Source organism: Eublepharis macularius, chromosome 1 (genome assembly GCF_028583425.1).
Source record: "Eublepharis macularius isolate TG4126 chromosome 1, MPM_Emac_v1.0, whole genome shotgun sequence".
NCBI lineage: Eukaryota > Metazoa > Chordata > Lepidosauria > Squamata > Eublepharidae > Eublepharis > Eublepharis macularius.
The window spans coordinates 252,733,698-252,753,206 of record NC_072790.1 but is presented as its reverse complement, the minus strand read 5'-3'; the positions used below and the strand labels follow the sequence as shown (position 1 = coordinate 252,753,206).

The following is a 19,509-nucleotide window of genomic DNA, read 5'->3' as shown; positions in this document are numbered from 1 at the left end:
ATAAAGGGCATCCACTCATGCCTTGAGTACAAACCTCTGAGTCGCCCCCTTCCTGGCTGGCAGGTGTCCTACGACGTGGAGGGTTTCTGCGAGCGAAATCGTGATGTGCTCTTTACGGACCTTATTGAGCTGATGCAGAGCAGTGAGCTGTGAGTGTGGGAAAGACCCGGGGGGGGAGTATTGGGGAGAAGCCACCCCCAAGATTGCCTAGATAGGAACAGATTAATTGTGGCAGAAGTGGTGGAGCCCGGCAGGAGGAAGCGGAGAGGCCAAGGGTGCCTGTGCCTACGCCACAGTTAGTAGACCGGCTTCAAAGTGGCTCAGCAAGGAGGTCTCCTGTGTGTCTGCACTTCTGAGAGGAGGGTTGGGATCTTCGGTGGGACAACTCTGAGCGCCTGTGACACCTCCACCACCACCATTGTACGAGGAGTTCTTTCTAGGAAGGCAGGTTTCAGTTCTGCTGGAATCCAGCTGCTCTAAATGTATCGTGCGGACAGAAGGCCGTGAGAACTGAGTGGGCTGGAATATTTATTTATTTATTCCCCCCAATGGGGACCCAAAGCGGCTTACTTCATTCTCCTCTCCTCAGTTTTATCTTCACATCAACCCTGTGAGGTAGGATAGGCTGAGAGTGTGTGACTGGCTCAAAGGCACCGAGCAAGCTTCCAGGGCAGAGTGGGGATTCGAACCTGGATCTTCCAGATCCCAATCTGGACAATGTAGCCACTACACCACACTGACTTCCACACCATGTGTGAATAGAGGGTGGGGGAGAGGGACGTGGCCTTCTTCTCCCTGTTGAGAGGGTGCTTTTCTTGCCCTCCAGGCACCTTCGTCCCTTCCTACTGTTCAGAACGGGGCTTTCTTCACAGAGCTGCGCGAGTGTCCCAGCGTCTCGTACCTGGGAAATGCAGATTCAAATCCCAGTCTGGCTGTGCAGTCTTGGGCATGTCCCTCTCTCAGCCTCAGTTTGTCGTCTGCAAAATGGGCCAGTTAATGGTTTGCTTCCTAGTGCTGTTGGGAGAGGGAATGAAGGGAAGTCTGGGAAGAACTTATTTGGGTTCGGTGTGGGTCACTAATGGTGGTTCTTTGTCATTCTCTGAGCAGCCCAAACTTTCTATGGAGAGCCAGTTTGGTGTAGTGGTTAAGATTAGCAGGATTCTAATCTAGAGAGCCGGGTTTTGATTCCTCCGCTTGAAGCTATCTTGGTGACCTTGGGCTAGTCACAGCTCTCTCAGAGCTCTCTCGGCCCCACCCACCTCACAGGGTGATCGTTGTGGGGATAATAATAACACACTTTGTAAACCGCTCTGAGTGGGTGTTAAGTTATCCTGAAGGGCAGTATATAACCCAAATGTTACTATATTATTATGATTTCCTTTCCTTTCTTCCTCTTAAAGCTCCTTCATCCGAGACCTGTTTTCAGAAAACCTGAATGCAGAGAAGAAAGGACGTCCCACCACCGCCGGCAGCAAAATCAAGGTGCCGTGCAGGGGCAGGGCTTGCGGCAAACGGGATTGCCATATGTTTGGGGTGCCTAGAATTCTTTGCTTCAAGTAATGCGTTCCTGCCCCCCCCCCGCCACACACACACCCAATGCCACCAGCCAGAAAATGGAATATATATGCAAGAATAAATGTTTATTGTCGGTTGCTTGGGAAAGAGGGTGCCTGTTGCTGACCTGAACTGTCACCACTTCCATAAGGTGGGGGCAGAGAGGGGGCTTTCCTCGTTGCAGAACTCTCTGCTCATCCCTGCCTGAAGGGCCATTGATAGGGGGATTTTTTAATACTACTCTGCTACCAATTATAAATCCCCCTACTACCACTTATCCAAATATATTCCAAGTCTCCTATCACAGTGATACAAAAGAAATAATGAGTTTTATTATTTCCAAACAAAGCTCAGATGGATACTTCTCCTTAGCTCATATGCATGAAGAACAGTTGCACCAGAGAACCTTATATACCTTGGCACTAATTGTTTACAGAATAAAAGATCAAAAAGGTTAATACAAACATCTCTTCAGAATTACATTTTCCCAGAATGCCCGGCGCCCGACAAGCTTGAGTGACAGGGCAGCAGACCCCATGATAATACAAACACTTCACATTCTGGAGCCATATTTTTATTACGAGTTCGAAACACGTCTGGGAAGAAACGTATCCAAGGCTAGAGTTTTGGTCATCGAATGAAAACAATAAAAAAACCTCCAATAAAAAGCCTTCGACAATACAATAAAAAACGTTTACAGTTGCCGGAACTCTTTCACTTGTTTTGAGTTCAAGCCGACCCTGCAGCCTAATCACTTAGCAGAGAAGAAATTGCCCACTAAAGCAAGTTTTGCCCTCCCTGTGCGAATGTCTTGCTTGAACAATGCTCACATATGGATTCTAGAAAAGGGCCCGAAAAACGTCCCTTAACAGCCACCCAGAGGCAAACTCTGCTTTGCCAGGCACTTTGGGAACTGCTCCGGTGAGTCTCGCATTGCCCGTGCCTGTGCTGGCTAGAAAGGTGGTGGAGGGCAGAGGCCGCGGGACCTCCTCAGTCCTGCTGGGATTCTTGCAAAGGACGCTGAGCTAGACGAGCCTTGGGATTGCGTAATGCCCACCAGACACATCAGGGGGAAAGGGTCTGCCCTGTCCTTTGGGACTCCCTCTGTCTCTCTCTTGGCAGGGAGTGTTTAGTTTAGAGCAGCACTTGAAAACGCCCCTCTTGCTGCCAACTGAAGTGATCCGGCCTTTGTATGGCTCCTGGCCAACTGATCGCCTGTTTATTTGATCCTGCTCAAAGAAGGTTTAATAGTCCCTGAAGCCAGGAATAATTCCCCTGTGGAAGAGAGTTTACTCCCTTGTTGAGAAAAAATGGCCTTTTAAGAACTAGCTTATTATTTGCAATTTCATAATAGCAGTGAACTCATTTGCTTGTATTCCTCTTCCTCTGAGGAACCCAGAAAGGCATATGGGGTTCTCCCCTTTCTTTGTTTTATCCTCACAACAACCTTGTAAGGTAGGCTAGGCTAAGAGAAAATGACTGGCCCAAGGTCACCCAGTGAGCTTCCATGGCAGAGGGGGGATTTGAGCTCCTCGATCCCAACCCAGCACCTGAACCAGTACACCCCCTGAGGCCCAAACCCTTTCTGCGCCCTTTGCCTTCTGCCGCTTTAGTCTACTGTGTGTGTGTACGTCAGACCTTACTGATAAGCCATCCTGAAAACTGAACCTTGTAAGTTTAAAACATATTGACCGACTTGATTTGGGTGGGGGGGAGGTTCTAGTAAAATCCCAACGTAGACTGGAATTGGCCCACCCCTGCCATTGGGCCGAGACCATGCAAGGCTGGAGAGGGACCCAGCTGTGCCTTGCCTTGGGCCAGAAGCAGGTGAGCCACGGGGCCGCGCTTGGCCGTGGCAGGTCCTGCATGAGTTCTGCACCCAGCCTGATCAATCCTGGGGGAAATTTTGTTTCTGTTGGCTCCCATTGTGCTTATTTGTATGGAGGGGGCCAGCTTGAATGGGTGGTGACAGCGGTTCATAAACAACACGACTTTTATCACCCGGCAAAACCTGGAGAATGGATTTAGGGGCTTACCCTTTTTCTTCTCTTCTTTTCCATCCTGCTAAGAAACAAGCCAACGACCTGGTGGGCACCTTGATGAAGTGCACCCCCCACTACATCCGCTGCATTAAGCCCAACGAGACCAAGAGACCCCGCGACTGGGAGGAGAGCAGGTGGGGGCTTCTCTTGAGTATTGTGCGGGGGTGGGGCAGGGGGAGGGAGGAGTTGTTCACTGAGGGCAAGCAGCTGTGATAGCTAAAAGGAGCCTCCATGGTTAGATCCAGAGGAGTTAGCCATGTTAGTCTGTAGTTGCAAAATAGTAAAGAGTCCAGTAGCACCTTTAAGATGAACCAACTTTATTGAGGCATAAGCTTTCGAGAACCACAGCTCTCTTCGTCAGATGCAATTTTATTGTAGCATAAGCTTTTGAGAAACACAGCTCTCTTCATCAGATGCAGACAAAGAGAGCTGTGGTTCTTGAAAGCTTATGCCACAATAAAGTTGGTTAGTCTTAAAGGTGCTACTGGACTCTTTACTATTTTCCATGATTAGAGGCAGTTTACCTTTGAGATCCACATGGCAGAGGCAATAAATAGGACAGGGCAGTTGGGTTCCTGCCCTGCTCCTAGGATGTGTGTATGAAGGGATCGGATGGTTGCTGTTGGATATGGTTGCTGGACCTTGTTCTTAGCTGTGTCTCCTAGCAGCCATTAGCCCTCAGAGGGAGATGAAACCCCCATGTTTGCCAGATATGGGATCTGGCCAGCTATCTTCCCATCTCCAGGTGGATCCTGTGACAGGGAAAGAGACAAAGAATATCCAAGGGTGTCAGCAGAGGTTTTTCCTTTCCATTGCTCCCATGACAGCAGTTAGTTGCCTCTCCTACTATGCTCTGCCATGACTGCTTTACTCACCTGAGCAAAGCCTGCTGAATGGGCCACCCTGCAAATGGGTGCAAATAACAGCAGCCCCTACCTCAGCTTTCTGGGAATGCCCCCTCCCCCCAAGGAGGTCCTGAAGGCCCCCGCACTTCCGTATTTCTGCAAAACAGAATTGTTCCGGAGAGCATCTTTTGCTAGCTCCCTTCTGCCTTTTAAAACCCCCTTTCTACATTGTTTACGGTATGTTATATCGGAGACGTTTTTGTCTGCGTTGTTTTTGGTTTTATAATCATAGGCCTACTGTGCTGTTTATCGGACGTCTTCGGCTGTCTGACTGTATTGATTTGTATTTTGTAGCCCACAAAAAAGGTGGGCCATAAATGAAGTGCATGCGCACAAATCCATGAACGCCTGCCTGCTTTCAGGGTGAAGCACCAAGTGGAATACCTGGGGTTGCGGGAGAACATCCGGGTGCGCCGAGCTGGCTACGCTTATCGGAGGGCCTTCCGGAAATTTCTCCACAGGTGAGACCTGCAGGGCAGGAAGAGGTGATGCTGCTCCAGTCCAACCTGGGGGGTTATTCCCGGTTGACTTCAGTTTCTCCTCACCCAGCTGGAGGGCCTGGCGCCTGGGGAACGTTCCTTCTGGCATGGCCCATAAAAAAGCAAAACAAACGAGAAGCACCTTGAAGACTTAACATAATTTATTCCTGCATGCGATTTCATGAGTCAGAGCTCACTTCCTTCGGTGCAATGAAAGAAAACAGAAAAGCCAGTTTGGTGTAGTGGTTATGAGCGCGGGACTCTAATCTGGAGAGCCGGGTTGGATTCCCCACTCCTCCGCTTGAAGCAAGCTGGGTGACCTTGGGCTAGTCACAGCTCTCTCAGAGCTCTCTCAGCCCCACCCACCTCACAGGGTGTTTGTTGTGGGGATAATAATGACATACTTTGTAAACCGCTGTAAGTGGGCATTAAGTTGTCCAGAAGGGCAGTATATAAATCTAATGTTATTATTATTCAATTACAGAAGGGGAAGCAAGGAAAGGGAGGGGTTTGGCATAGTGAGGCCCAGTGCCGTAAACCAGAGAGGCCCTGCCTTGTGTCCCGAAATTGGACCCGAAATTGGGCCCGTTTGCTACGGAACAGAATTTGCAGCTGAGGCCTCCTACGCCACAGAGTTTGTGCAGGCAGGCAAAAATGGGGACGGCTCAGGATAATTTCATGATTGTTTGAACGGCTTCTTTGAATGTTTTGTGTGCTGCTTCTGGCCCTGTGTGAGGCAGCCTGAAAAAGAAAGAGCTGGATCTCGCTCCCCTCCAGCACAAGGAATGTCCTTCTTGCACAAGAGGCCTCTTATGTCCAGGGAAGGCGCTGCCATTCACTGCATGGATCTGTGGGATCCAAACCTCATACATGCCAGAGAGTGCATTGGTCATTTTTTTTTACTTGTCCCCATTTGAAACCAGTTTGTTAATCTGCTTCTCATTATCCTTCCCACCAAAAGGTTTCCTACCAGCTTCGAGATCATGAATTCTTCCCTCAAAGAGACTTCCAAATTGCAGATCTAGCCGTGTTAGTATGTAGTTGCAAAATAGTAAAGAGTCCAGTAGCACCTATAAGACCAACCAACTTTATTGTAGCATAAGCTTTTGAGAACTACAGCTCTCTTCGTCAGATGCATCTGACGAATGCATCTGACGAAGAGAGCATCTGACGAAGAGAGCTGTGGTTCTCAAAAGCTTACGCTACAATAAAGTTGGTTGGTCTTAAAGGTACTACTAGACTCTACTATTTTCCAAATTGTACTTTGCTTGATGGCAGGCAGAGAATTCTGTTAGTTTCCCTGAAGTTCCCCATAACAGTTCACATCGTTCTTTGAAGAAAGGGAAGATTGTAGTCAGAGAAACAGCTGGGTCTCGCTGGGCCCCTTTCCAGGCTGTCGTTTTCTAGAGCAACCAGTGCCCCCTTCTTACTGAGTCATTGTCGATCTGAGCTCTGTAGCTATCTTGAGAGTTCCTGAATCATTTCGGAGAGCATAGGAAACTGCCCATCCTATCGAGTCAGTCCATCTGGTCCCCTACAGTTTCTGCCGATTGGCAGTGGCTCTCCGGGATCTCAGGCAGAGAAAGGGCTTCCCCAAGCCCTGCTACTGGAGATGCCGGATCCTGCCTTGGAGTTCCCGCATGCAAACTTTCGTGGGTAGACAGACGCTCGTTCAGCCCTCCCTGGTATTTTTGAGAACTGTGCAGAGCTCTGAGGCTTCCCTCCCCATGCCCTCTCTCACCTAGATACGCCATCCTGACACCACAGACGTGGCCTTCCTGGCGTGGAGATGAGAGGCAGGGCGTGGTGCACCTGATGAAGGCTGTCAACATGGATGCCGATCAGTACCAGCTGGGCCGGACCAAGGTCTTCATTAAAGCCCCCGAATCGGTGAGTGCGGAAGAGCGGGAGCGACGGGGTGGGCCTGGAGGGGAACAGCTGTGTGGGGCCCCCTTTTCGGTCATTCCTTATTTGTTGCCTAGCATGGGTGACGCAGTGGGTGAGTCCAATAGCACCTGAACGGTCAGCAAGATGTCTAGGGTATAAACTTTCGAGAGTCAGTGCTCCCTTTGACAAAGGGAGCTTTGATTATCAAAAGCTTATATCCTGCATTTGGAACTGAATCTTGCTCTTCTACTACAGGCCAACACAGCCACCCACCTGAAACTGTCCTCACTGGGTATAAATTATTCTCCTCGCCTCCATTTTATCCTCACAACAACCCTGTGAGGTAAGTTAGGCTGAGAGAGTGCGAGTGGCCCACGGTCACCCAGTGAGCTTCCATGGCAGGATTCGAACCTGGGTCTCCCAGATCCTGCCCTGACCTGGATAGCCCAGGAAAGCCCAATCTTGCCAGATCTCAGAAGCTAAACAGGGTCAGCCCTGGTTACTACTTGGATGGGAGACCTCCGGGAAAGATCAGCGTTGCTATGAAGAGGCAGGCAATGGCAAACCACTTCTGTGAGTCTCTGGCCCTGGAAACCCTGGACCGGGTGCTCACAAGTCAGCTACAGCTTGGCCCCTCTTCTTGAGCACAGTGACTGGCCAGTTGCTTTTGAGCAGTCGAGGTCAGGCGACGGCCCGGCAACCAGTACTTCTTGAAATGGAGCCCTCAGAATTACTCTTCCTATGCAAATAAGTTTGCAGGAAGCCTGCTGGCTTGCAACTGTAGTTGCAAGTTTATTTATAAATCCTCAAGGAGATTAGAATTATTTATAAATACTCAAGGAGAAGGAAGTTCAAGATGAGGGGGAGTTTCTTAAAAGCAAGATATTGAGAGCACAATCACAGGCGATTCCAGTGAGAAGGAAAAATGGGAGGAACCTAAAGAAGCCAGGGTGGCTCCATAAACAGCTTTCTAAAGATCTGAAAATTAAAAAAGACACATTTAAGAAATGGACGGAGGGTTGTAGAGCCAAGGACGAATATAATCAAATTGCCAGAGCTTGTACAGAGAGAGTGTTAGTAAAGCCGAAGGTCAATATGAGCGTAGGCTGGCAAGAGTTGCTCAACACATGTTTGGATCAGGAAAAAGGAGGAGGAAGTCTTAGTGCCGCTGTGGGGAGAGTGAGATTTTAACAGGTGATAAAGAGGGGGCCGAACTGCTCAGTTCCTGCTTTGCCTCGGTCTTCACTTGCAAGGGGAACTGAACTCACTCTGGCAAAAAGGGAACACATGAGGAAGAAATGGAATTGCAGCCTAGGAGAGACATCGGAGTGGCACGTAAACACCCAGTTTCATTTTTTAAAATGAAATCAAGTCCTTAGGGCCAGATGAATTGCACCCGAGGGCCCTAAAGGGATTTGCGGATGTAATGGTGGAGCATCTTTGAGCCAAAACACACGTTAAGAAATACCTAGGTTCAGCACGTGTTCTCTTACCTCAAGGTTTGCCGGGATCTGTAGGCGTCCTGGAAGCTTAAAGTAGGCGTCCTGGAAGCTTAAAGATCTGTAGGCGTCCTGGAAGCTTAAAGTCCTGGAAGCTTAAAGGATCTGTAGGCGTCCTGGAAGCTTAAAGGCGTCCTGGAAGCTTAAAGCTTAAAATACAGGCGCCTGTATTTCCCTTCCCCTTTTTGCTGCTCTGTAAATGCTAAACTTTAAGCTTCCAGGACGCCTACAGATCCCGGCAAACCTTGAGGTAAGAGAACACGTGCTGAACCTAGGTATTTCTTAACATGTGTTTTGGCTCTTAGACAATTCTTGGCGTACAGGTGAGGTGCCAGAAGCTTGGGAGCAGGCAAATGTTGTCCTCATTTTCAAGAAGGGGAAAGAGGAGGAGGAGGGGGGGAAAGGAGCAGACATCAGCCTGACACCCACCCCTGGAAAGGTCCTGGAATGAATCAGTCAGTCCTTGAGCATTTAGAAAAGACAGCTGTGCTTACTAAGAGCCAGCAGGGGTTCCTCAAGAACAAGTCATGTCAGACTAACCGTATCTTCTTTTTCGAAAGAGTTACTACTTTGGTGGATCAGGGGGATGCTGTGGACATAAGTTTATCTTGATTTTACTCTTTTGATAAGATGGTTGTTGTGGGTTTTCCGGGCTGTATTGCCGTGGTCTTGGCATTGTAGTTCCTGACGTTTCGCCAGCAGCTGTGGCTGGCATCTTCAGAGGTGTAGCACCAAAAGACAGAGATCTCTCAGTGTCACAGGGACCATTTATAGGTCAAACCAAGTATAGCAATATTTTGGTCAAAACATATGCAATAATATATCCTTCTACCACAATTGAGCAATGGTTTGTTCATATCACAACCAGAGCCTGTGGAGAAATCACATTACTGGTCAATTGTCACAATGTCCCTTTCAGGTAAGTATCAATCATCTGTCGATTTCAATAATTGTCTCTTTGATACGTTTTTCTGTTTTTAGGCAGGATTTCCGCTGATATCCAACAATGGTTGAGTATGCTCCTGGGCAGTTGGCCACGGGTGCGTCAGCTCTTTATTTTTTTTAGAAAATTTTTTTATTGGGTTAGGATCAATTATTTATACATTACAATCAATTCTCCCATTTTCCATTTCTAACCCCCTCCCTTTCCCCCCCTTTTTTGTTGACTTCCAACAGTTTTCCAACCCTTTGTCCCTTTTCCCTTGCTCTTTTTAAATTCCTCTATCTAACAAATATATAATCTCCCATTTATTCTAAGCAATACATTCTTAACTATTTTTAATACTCTATACCCAAACTATGAGTCATTATTTCCATATTGGATAAACAATTTATCCCATTTTCCATAATTCCGATTTCAAATATTTCTATAAATCATGAACCATATAAATCATACATTCATTTAAATCAAACAATTTGACTTATGCTCTATATGTTACTCATTCTATCTTCTTCTTTCTATTTTAGTTATATTTAATTACTTTAATGTTTCTATTTCCCTTCAATAATAATTCCATATAACTATCATCACATAATCAAACAATTTGACTCGTATATATCTTCAAATAAACATATTCAGTTTGGTACATTATACCAGTCTTACCAAAAAGAAAATATTATTAGTTAATCAATCCTTATAATTAGCCCTTATGGTTAGTTATTTTCTATCGATATTCTGTTTATTAATCTGTATGTATCCATATATATGTCAATCTATTAATCTAACTGCTTAGAGATTCACGTTTGTCTCTTCTCCCCCCCGGTAAAGTCACCCCCCTCTGCATTTTATTATACTTCAGTAGTTCTTAAACTGCCACAGTTCTCCTCCCACCTCCCATTTCTTCTCCAAATATTGTTTCAGCTTCTCCCAGTCTGTGTTAAACTGCCCTGAGTCCAGATTTCTCAGTTTTCTTGTCATCTTGTCCATTTCTGCCATGTACAGCAATTTGTAGATCCAATCTTCAATAGTTGGCACTTCTTGTACTTTCCATTTTTGAGCGTACAAAAGTCTGGCTGCTGCTGTCATATAAAATATCAACGTCCTATGATGGGCTGGAATTCCCTCCATTCCCAGGTTTAGTAGCAGGAGTTCTGGGTTCTTATTAATTTGAAATTGTAAAATTTCACTCATTTCTCTTATTATTTCCTCCCAGTACTGCCTAGCTACCTCACACGACCACCACATATGATAGAGGGAGCCCTCATGCTTCCTACATTTCCAGCATTTATTAGAAGTATTCAAATTCCCTAGCGCAATCTTCTTTGGTGTCATGTACCAACGATAAATCATTTTGTAAATGTTCTCTTTAATGCTAGTACATGTCGTTGTCTTCATTGTAGTCTTCCACAAGTATTCCCATGCCTCCATTGTTATTTCTTTATTAAAATTTATAGCCCATTTCACCATTTGTGTTTTTACTATCTCATCCTCGGTATACCATTTCAACAGTACTTGATATACCTTAGATATTCTTTTCTTGTCCTCTTTAAGAAGGGTCTGCTCTAGTTCCGAGTTCTCTGTTCGTATACCTCCCTTTACAGAGTCCGAATTATACAAGTCTCTGATCTGTCTGTACTGGAACCAGTCATAATAAGGTGATAGTTCCTCCTGCGTCTTCATTCTGAGTTTGGATGCTTCAGTTCTAGTTATTTCGTTGTAAGTTAAACATTGTTGCTCATTATCAACAGCTCTCGGATCTATCACCTCATATGGAACTACCCACAAAGGAGTTCCTTCTTGTAGATAAATTCTGTACTTCTTCCAGATTGTATATAAACTTCTCCGTATATAATGATGCAGGAACATCGAGTTCACCTTTACTTTATCATGCCATAGGTATGCATGCCATCCAAATATTTTTTTATATCCCTCTAGGGCTAGTAATTTCTTGTTCTTTAGCGTCATCCACTCTTTCAGCCACACTAGGCAGATTGCATCGTGGTAAAGTCTCAGGTTGGGCAGTTGCATTCCGCCTCTTTCTTTTGCGTCTTGTAAAACTTTCATTTTCACTCGAGGCTTCTTGCCTGCCCATACAAAATCTGATATTTTCCTCTGCCATTTTTCAAATTGTTTAGAGTCTCTGATGATTGGTATTGTCTGTAGCAAAAACATTACTCTTGGTAACACATTCATCTTAACTGCTGCAATCCTACCCAACCATGACAGATTCAACCTGTTCCATTTAATCAAGTCTCTCTCTATCTGAGTCCATAGTTTCTCATAATTGTTTTTAAATAAATCTATATTCTTTGCAGTCAGTTCAATTCCCAAATATTTCACCTTACTTGTTACTTCACAGTCCGTTATTTCCATTAACAATTGTTGTTTCTGCTTAGTCATATTTTTGCATAGTATCTTTGACTTCTTTTTATTAATATAGAAACCTGCCAAGTCTCCAAACTCCTTGATCTTATCTATCACTTTTGGCATGTTCTCCAATGGGTCCTCTACAATTAACATTATATCATCCGCAAATGCTCTGACCTTATATGAATAGTCCTTTATTTTTATTCCTCGAATTTCTTCATCTTGTCGTATTTGTATCATCAGGATCTCCAATACTAAAATGAACAACAGTGGAGACAACGGGCAACCTTGTCTTGTTCCTTTACTTATAGTCAATTTCTTGGTCGCTTCATCATTCACCACAATTGCTGCAGTCTGGTCTCTGTAGATTTCCTTAATTGCTCTGATGAATCTTTCTCCCAATTGTAGCTTTTCCATAGTGGCAAACAAAGTCCCAGTTTAAATTGTCAAACGCCTTTTCAGCGTCAACAAAGAAGAAACCAACCTCTTTGTCACAACGCTTATCATAATATTCAATAGCATTAATCACTGTCCTTAAATTGTCTCTTATTTGTCTGTCTGGCAAAAAACCTGCTTGTTCCTCCTCTATAACCTCCGAGAGCCACCCCTTCAGTCTCTCCGCCAATATCTTCGCAAAAATTTTATAGTCATTATTAAGTAACGATATAAGTCTGTAATTTTTCACGTTAGTCAAGTCTTGGCCCTCTTTTGGGATCAATGATATATTCGCTTCACTCCAGGTGTCTGGAATCCTTTGATCCCTTAGAACTCCGTTGATCACCTCTTTTAGGAATGGTGCCAGTTCATTGGCCATTGTCTTATAAAATTTAGCCGTAAGTCCATCTGGCCCTGGCGCCTTTCCTAGATTTGCAGATTGTATTGCCTTACTTATTTCCTCGTCCGTTACTTCACTGTTCAATTTATTTCTCCAAGCTTCCGAGATTTCTGGAAGTTTCGTTTTCTCCAAGTATGACGCTATTGATTCTTTATTTACTTCTTTCTTATTGTACAGCTTAGCGTAGAATTTATAAAAGGCTCTACTAATGGTAGTCTGTTCCAAATACGTTTTGTTGTCTTCACAAATTTTATTTATTATTTTCTTTTCCCTTCTCTTCTTCAATTGCCATGCCAGGTACTTCCCAGGTTTATTTGCACCTTCAAATGCTTTCTGATTCAATCTTTTAAGGTTCCACTCCAATTCTTTATTACTCATTGCTGTTAGCTGTTCTTGAAGTATTTTAATTTCCTGGTATAATTTCTTTTTCCCTGGTCTCTTTTTTAGCTGTGTTTCTTTGGCTTTTATTTTCTCCTCAATCTCTTGTCTTTTCTCCTCTTTCTTCTTTCTTGCTCTACCATTTAAGTCCATTAGTATGCCCCTTATAACCGCCTTATAAGCATCCCAAACTTTGTCAGTTGGTACTTCTTTATTCACGTTGTATTGTATGAAGAACTTTGTCTCTCTTCTCAATATCTCCATGTTCTCTCCTTCTTGTAGCAAGTCCTCATTTATTCTCCATGCTTTCCTTTTTCTCCTTTTCCCTAGTTTCCACATAATTGGGTTGTGATCTGAGCCTACCATCGGCATTATTTCTACCTCCTTAGTCCATAACGCTAAGTCTTTTGAGGCCCAGATCATGTCAATTCTTGATAATGAAGAGTGCCTTGCAGAATAAAAAGTAAACTGTCTGCTTTTGGGATATTCTCTCCTCCATACATCTTCGAGAGTCTCTTGTTGAATCAACTCAAAAAAGAGCTTTGGTAATAATCCTCTTTTCTTTTGTGCCGTTATTGTCTTTTTATCTAATTCCAAGTCTGTCACTCCATTGAAGTCTCCAGCAAGAATTATCTGGTCATATGAAAGATCGTCTAAATGCTTCCTCAAATCCTCAAAGAAGCTTTCTTTTGCACCGTTAGGTGCATAAACTCCGACTACCAACACTCTCTTTAAGTTCCAAGTACATTCCGCTGCTACAAATCTGGCTTCCACATCTTTCATTACAAATTTTGGCTGTAGCTCCTCTTTTACATACAACACCACTCCTCTTTTTTTTCTTGCTTGAGGCCGCTACAAATTCCTTGCCCAATTTTCCCAATTTTAAATATTTTACATCCTGCTTTCGAATATGAGTCTCTTGCAAACAAACAATGTCACATTTTTGTTTTAATAGCCAGTGGAAGATATTTTTCCTCTTATTCGGTGAGTTTAGTCCATTTACATTCCAAGATAATACTTTACACTCCATACTCATAATCTTGTTGGTAAGTCTTTTTCATTGTCCCTTATAAATCGCTCCATCTCCTGCTCAGATCTAATGCGCTTTTTGGCACCTCCAAATTCAAAGGACAAACCTTCTGGAAGCTCCCATCTATACCTGATTTTCATGTCCTTCAACATCTGGATTAGCGCTTTATATTTTTTCCGATCTAGTAACACTGATCTGGGTAATTCCTTCATTATGATAATTGTCTTGCCATCGATCTCCAATGGATCTTGAAACTGTTTAGTCACAATCTTCTCTTTCATGTTTCGTGTTGTAAATTGCACAATCACATCTCTTGGTACTTTCCTCTGGGTTGCAATTCTCGAATTCACGCGATATGCCACATCGAGGATAGCCACAACTTCCTCCTCCTCCTTCCCCAGGTATTCAGCTAACACCTCAGTCATCTGTTCTTGCGCTGTCTTTCCTTCTATCCCCGGCAGACCGCGAAATCTGAGCTGCTTCTCCATGTGTCTACTTTCCGCAACCGCCATCCTTCCCCTCATCAGTCTCATCTCTGTTTGTTGCGTGTCTGCTAGATTCTCCATCGCTCCTTCTACTGTTTTAACTCTCTGCTGCGTTCCTTGTAATTCATTTTGTATTGTTTCCATACCTTTCTTCACTTCTGACAGCTCCGTCAGCGTCAGCTCTTTAGACAGCCCGTTTTGCAGTTGCAAAGAGAGAATTATTGAAATCAACAGATGATTGATACTTACCTGAAAGGATATTATATTATTACATATGTTTTGACCAAAATATTGCTATACTTGGTTTGACCTATAAATGGTATTTATTTATACTGAGACAATCTTCATGATTGTATTAGTGGTCTCTTAGGAATTTCCTCCTTTGTTTAATGTGTATTGGGGACCACTTTCCCTCATTGTTATCATACCACCTATAATCTACCTGATATTCCCCGTCTTGCCAAATTTGGCCCTGGCTCTGCTCCCTGGGTCCGACCAGGAAACCAGCAAGTTGGTGCCCGGCCAGGGCCACCTGGAGACCTTTTCCCTCCTGAAAATGACATGTTAAAATGACACCCTGCCCCTTTCCATCTTGGAGTGTTTTTGGGGCGGCCCCTCTGGAATCTACTGCCTGACACAAGGTGCTTCAGACAGGCTCGGGGCACGTGATCAGTGTCACACAGCACTTTTCCCCTTCCAGCTCTTCCTTCTGGAGGAGACGCGGGAGCGCCGTTATGACGGCTACGCCCGTGTCATTCAGAAAGCCTGGCGCAAGCATGTGGCCGTGCGCAAATACATCCGGATGAGGGAAGAAGGTAAGTGTTCCTGGCCCACTGGCCCACGGGGATAGCGCTCAAGCTGGGTGCCAGTGGACAGCAGGGGTGTGATTCCCTGCCACTCTGGGCCTCGGCCACAGTACATGTCCAAGAGGGGAGGCGCTCTACTGCGGGGACATGTAAAGGGATCCTTAGAAAGACCGACCCCCCCCCCCCCCCGGGGATTGTCCAGAGAGCCTTTCCCCTCTCAGCTGCCAAACTGCCGTGGGACTCACAACAACAACGACTCCACCTCTTGTGTTCTGAAGCTTCCAACATTGTCCTGAACAAGAAGGAGCGGCGGCGAAATAGCATCAACCGCAACTTCATGGGTGACTACATTGGGTTGGAGAACCAGCCGGAGCTGCGGCGCTTTGTGGGCCGGCGGGAACGCGTGGACTTCGCAGACACCATCGTCAAGTACGACCGGCGATTCAAGGTGAGATGCAGAGGGGCTCGCGTCCTCCAGAAGCCTTTCTCTGCCTGGTCATAGATCCAGAGGAGTTAGCCGTGTTAATCTGTAGTCGCAAAGTAGCAGAGTCCAGTAGCACCTTTAAGACTAACCAACTTTATTGTAGCATAAGCTTTTAAGAACCACAGCTCTCCTCGTCAGATGCATCACCAGCTTTCGAGAACCACAGCTCTCTTCACCAGATGCATCGTCATGTGTTTCTCGAAAGCTGTCGATGCATCTGACGAAGAGAGCTGTGGTTCTCGAAAGCTGTCGATGCATCTGACGAAGAGAGCTGTGGTTCTTGAAAGCTTATGCTTTACTATTTTTCTGCTTGGCAAGAGCTGCTGTCAGCCAGCCAAACCCAGATGGCTTTGAACGAGGCAACTGCGTTATTCCTGCTGTACGGGCCTACCTGTTCAAAGTATGATGGGAATGCATATTTTTGCAATGCTGGTGGGCTTTTTTTTTTACACCTTGTAATAACAATAACACTTTTTTACACCTTGTAATAACAATAACAATCAGTTTCTGTGCTCATTGTGTGTATTTAAAAAGGAAAGATTTATGCCTTTGACAAGCCCGTCAAGGGCCTCACCTCTCGTCTCCTTTCTGGCTTGCCCTCCGGAGCCTCCTGCCCACCCACTTCCTAACTTTATCCTCTGCCGCTTCTCCTCCAGACGGTGAAACGAGACCTGATCCTCACCCCCAAATGTCTCTACTTGATTGGCCGCGAGAAGGTGAAGCAAGGGCCGGAGAAAGGGATGATCAGGGAGGTCCTGAAGAGGCAGATCGAGTTGGAGAGGATCCAGTCGGTCTCCTTGAGGTGAGGATTGAACGGGTTTCAAGTGCGGCCACCTCTTCCCCTGTGTTGTGCCGTGGCAGCTTCGCTCGTCTGGACAGGGCCTTCTGCAGATATCCACCCTGCAGCTGGGCAAGATCAACAGCTGCTTTCTCTGTGGTGGCCCCCACCCTATGGAACGGCCTGCCTCCCAGCTTTCCACAAACTATGCAAAACTGAATTATTCGGAAGGGCTTCCTACCCAGATTATCGGGCTGTGGCGTAAGAAGTATCTCAGAAAGATGCATTGGTAGGGGCGGGGACTAGTTGCTACTCTGTGCTGTTTGCTGATCCAGCCCTGCACCTGCTAGGGAGTTTCTTCATTGCAAAAGAGGCCGTGCAAATTTGTGATGCTTTGTTTCAGAAAGATTTCAACTCTGTGCTCAGCTTTATGCTTGTTTTTCCATATCTTCTCCTACCATACCCTATTGTAGCTCTTTCCCTAATTGCCCTAACTGTTGTTCATTATTGAACTTTGCTCAGTGAATGTCCTAGCTGTTTGATTATATTGTGTTTTCCCTCGGACTGTGCAATCCGCCTTGGATCTTAGTGAGAAAGGTGGATGAACAACAACAATGGAGAAGAAGTGAGGAAAACTCTCCTCCCTGACCTGGTTGGGTGACGGAACTGGTGGGGGCACTTGCAGGAGCTGTTTCACCAGCAGTCTGGCAGTTAGTTGCTTGTGGGAATCAGGCTGAGCCTGGGGGAATGTTTGCCCTTAAGAATCCAAGAAAAAACCTGCAAGATGAGAATATGGTGGCTTCATCCACTTCAGAATCCTGTTCCCTGCAGTAGCCAAATGTTTGCCCCTGGAAGGCCTCCAAGTGGCCCATGAAAACAACATCCCTTCCCGGTTTTGTGCCCCAGCAACGAGCGTTCAAAGGTACCCTGCCTCTGAATCTGGAGGTTCCATTGAACCTTGATTGCTAGTAGCCATCCAGCCTCTCCCCTCCAGGAACTTTTCCCAGTCCTCTTCTAAGCAAATGTTCCCTTTGCGGTTTGGTTCTGGGGTCTTTAAGGCTGAGCTTTCAGTTGTTTTTTGTTCATCCTTATAGTTTGTGGTCTGGGTTATTTTATTTTCCTTGTGTAGAAAACACAGCCGAGTCCCAGGAAAAGGGAGACTGGCCAGCTTTAAGCTGGTGCTAAAACAGGAAAACATAAGAACATAATAGATTTGGAGGAGTTAGCTGTGTTAGACCAACTTTATTGTAGCATAAGCTTTCGAGAACCACAGCTCTCTTCTTCAGATGCATCGACAGCTTTCGAGAACCACAGCTCTCTTCATCAGATTATCTGACGAAGAGAGCTGTGGTTCTCAAAAGCTGACGATGCATCTGATGAAGAGAGCTGTGGCTCTTGAAAGCTTATGCTACAATAAAGTTGGATAGTCTTAAAGGTGCTACTGGACTCTCTTCTATTTTTTAAGAACGTAAGAAGAGCCTGCTGGACTGAGCCAGGGGCCCGTCTAGTCCAGCATCTTGTCTCACACAGGAGGGCCAAACAAACAAGGCACAGAGGCTGAGGATTTTTCGTCTTACAGGATGAAAAACTATAAGCAGTCCCGCATGTTTGGAAGGGCATCTTCTTCACGGGATCTGATCGTCTTTCTTTTTAAAGAAAACTATTTTTAGGAACTTCTGCAGGCAGGAATATTTTCAGTGGATATGGGTCAGGATTTTAACGAGATCTTTTTAAGTCCTGCAAGGATGAACTTCCCGACATGAAGCGTGTTCACGCTGGTGCCTTCCCAAAGCCTGACCTCTGCCCTTTGCTCTTCTTCCCAAGCACGCTGCAGGACGACTTCATGATCATTCACGAGCCCCAGTACGACAGCGTCCTGGAGTCGGTGTTCAAGACGGAGCTGCTGAGCTTGCTCTGCAAGCGTTACGAAGAAAGGACCCAGAAGCCGCTGGCGGTCAAGTTCAGCAACCAGTAAGTAGCTGTGAAGTTCCCCAAAGATGAGCATTGCCAAGGAAGGTCCCGCCGGTCTAACTTCCCGTGCTCAGCAGTGGCCAGCTGGGTGCCCCGTCAGGAAGTTTAGGAGGAAGATACGACTGCCCTGGATCCTGGCATCTGGCAGGCAAAGATAGACTGCCTCTGAACATGGGGGTAGGACCTTGGCTCAGTAGTGGAGCACCTGGGTTGCACGCAGAGGGTTCAGCAGGAAGGATGAGGCCGAGGGCGATGTGAACGACTTCCATCCGAGACCCTGGACAGTCAGTGCCAATCAGAGGGGACCAGAATGACCTTGAGAGACCAATTCATTTATTTTACAGAGTTTATACCCTGCCTTTCTGCCTTCGCAAGGACCACCAAAATGACTAGCAAATTAAAACGTACATAATCAAATCACATCTTAAAAACCAACAAAAGGACATCATTAAAACAATTAAAACCGGAGTGTAAAATACATATAAAAGCATAAAAAATAATTAAGTCATTGGGCAGAAAGGAGGGAATGCCAAACAAAACAAAAAAGGGCTTTACTTGCTGGCCAAAGATGGCAACGGAAAGGGGCAGACGAGTCTCCCTGGAGGAAGAGTTCCGGAGTTTCGGTGCCATGACAAAAAAGGCCCTGGCAATAAAACTTCTGGAACTGGCTCCCCAGGAAGACTCTGGAGATTCTGCTCAGCCCCTGCTGGTCACGTTAACAGACACTTTCTTCTGTAAATGTATCTGTTGCCTTTTTTTTAATACCCTTTGCCACATCATGAACTCCATACAAGAAGGTAAAACGTCCTGCTTAGCCTAGCATCCTGTTTCCGGAAGTGGACCGTCCCGTCCTCTATGGAACTTGCAAGCAGGATATTTTCATGGAACGCTGCCTGTAGTTTTGCCCTATGGCTAGTATTCAGAGATAGACTGCCTCCGTTCGAGGAGGTTCTGTTTAGTGGCCAAGGCTGTGGATAGCTGTATCTCCCTCCATACATTTCTCCACTCCTCTTCCGTGGAGGAAACACTCAGGTCGTGTGAAGTTAGTGTTCCCTTGAGTTTTCTACCA

At 45.7% G+C, this 19,509-nt stretch overlaps 1 protein-coding gene across 1 annotated transcript in view; it reads left to right on the top strand.

Annotated features, from left to right (window-relative positions):
* The window catches only part of LOC129342718 (unconventional myosin-Ie-like), a 59,058-nt gene that overhangs the window by 34,968 nt on the left and 4,581 nt on the right, over positions 1 to 19,509 (top strand). The window contains exons 15-23 of the mRNA XM_054998623.1: positions 64 to 149; positions 1,401 to 1,482; positions 3,624 to 3,730; positions 4,864 to 4,962; positions 6,726 to 6,870; positions 15,102 to 15,216; positions 15,486 to 15,655; positions 16,348 to 16,493; positions 18,294 to 18,440. Of these exons, the coding sequence (XP_054854598.1) occupies positions 64 to 149; positions 1,401 to 1,482; positions 3,624 to 3,730; positions 4,864 to 4,962; positions 6,726 to 6,870; positions 15,102 to 15,216; positions 15,486 to 15,655; positions 16,348 to 16,493; positions 18,294 to 18,440 (1,097 nt within the window). The remainder of the gene's footprint in view (positions 1 to 63; positions 150 to 1,400; positions 1,483 to 3,623; positions 3,731 to 4,863; positions 4,963 to 6,725; positions 6,871 to 15,101; positions 15,217 to 15,485; positions 15,656 to 16,347; positions 16,494 to 18,293; positions 18,441 to 19,509) is intronic.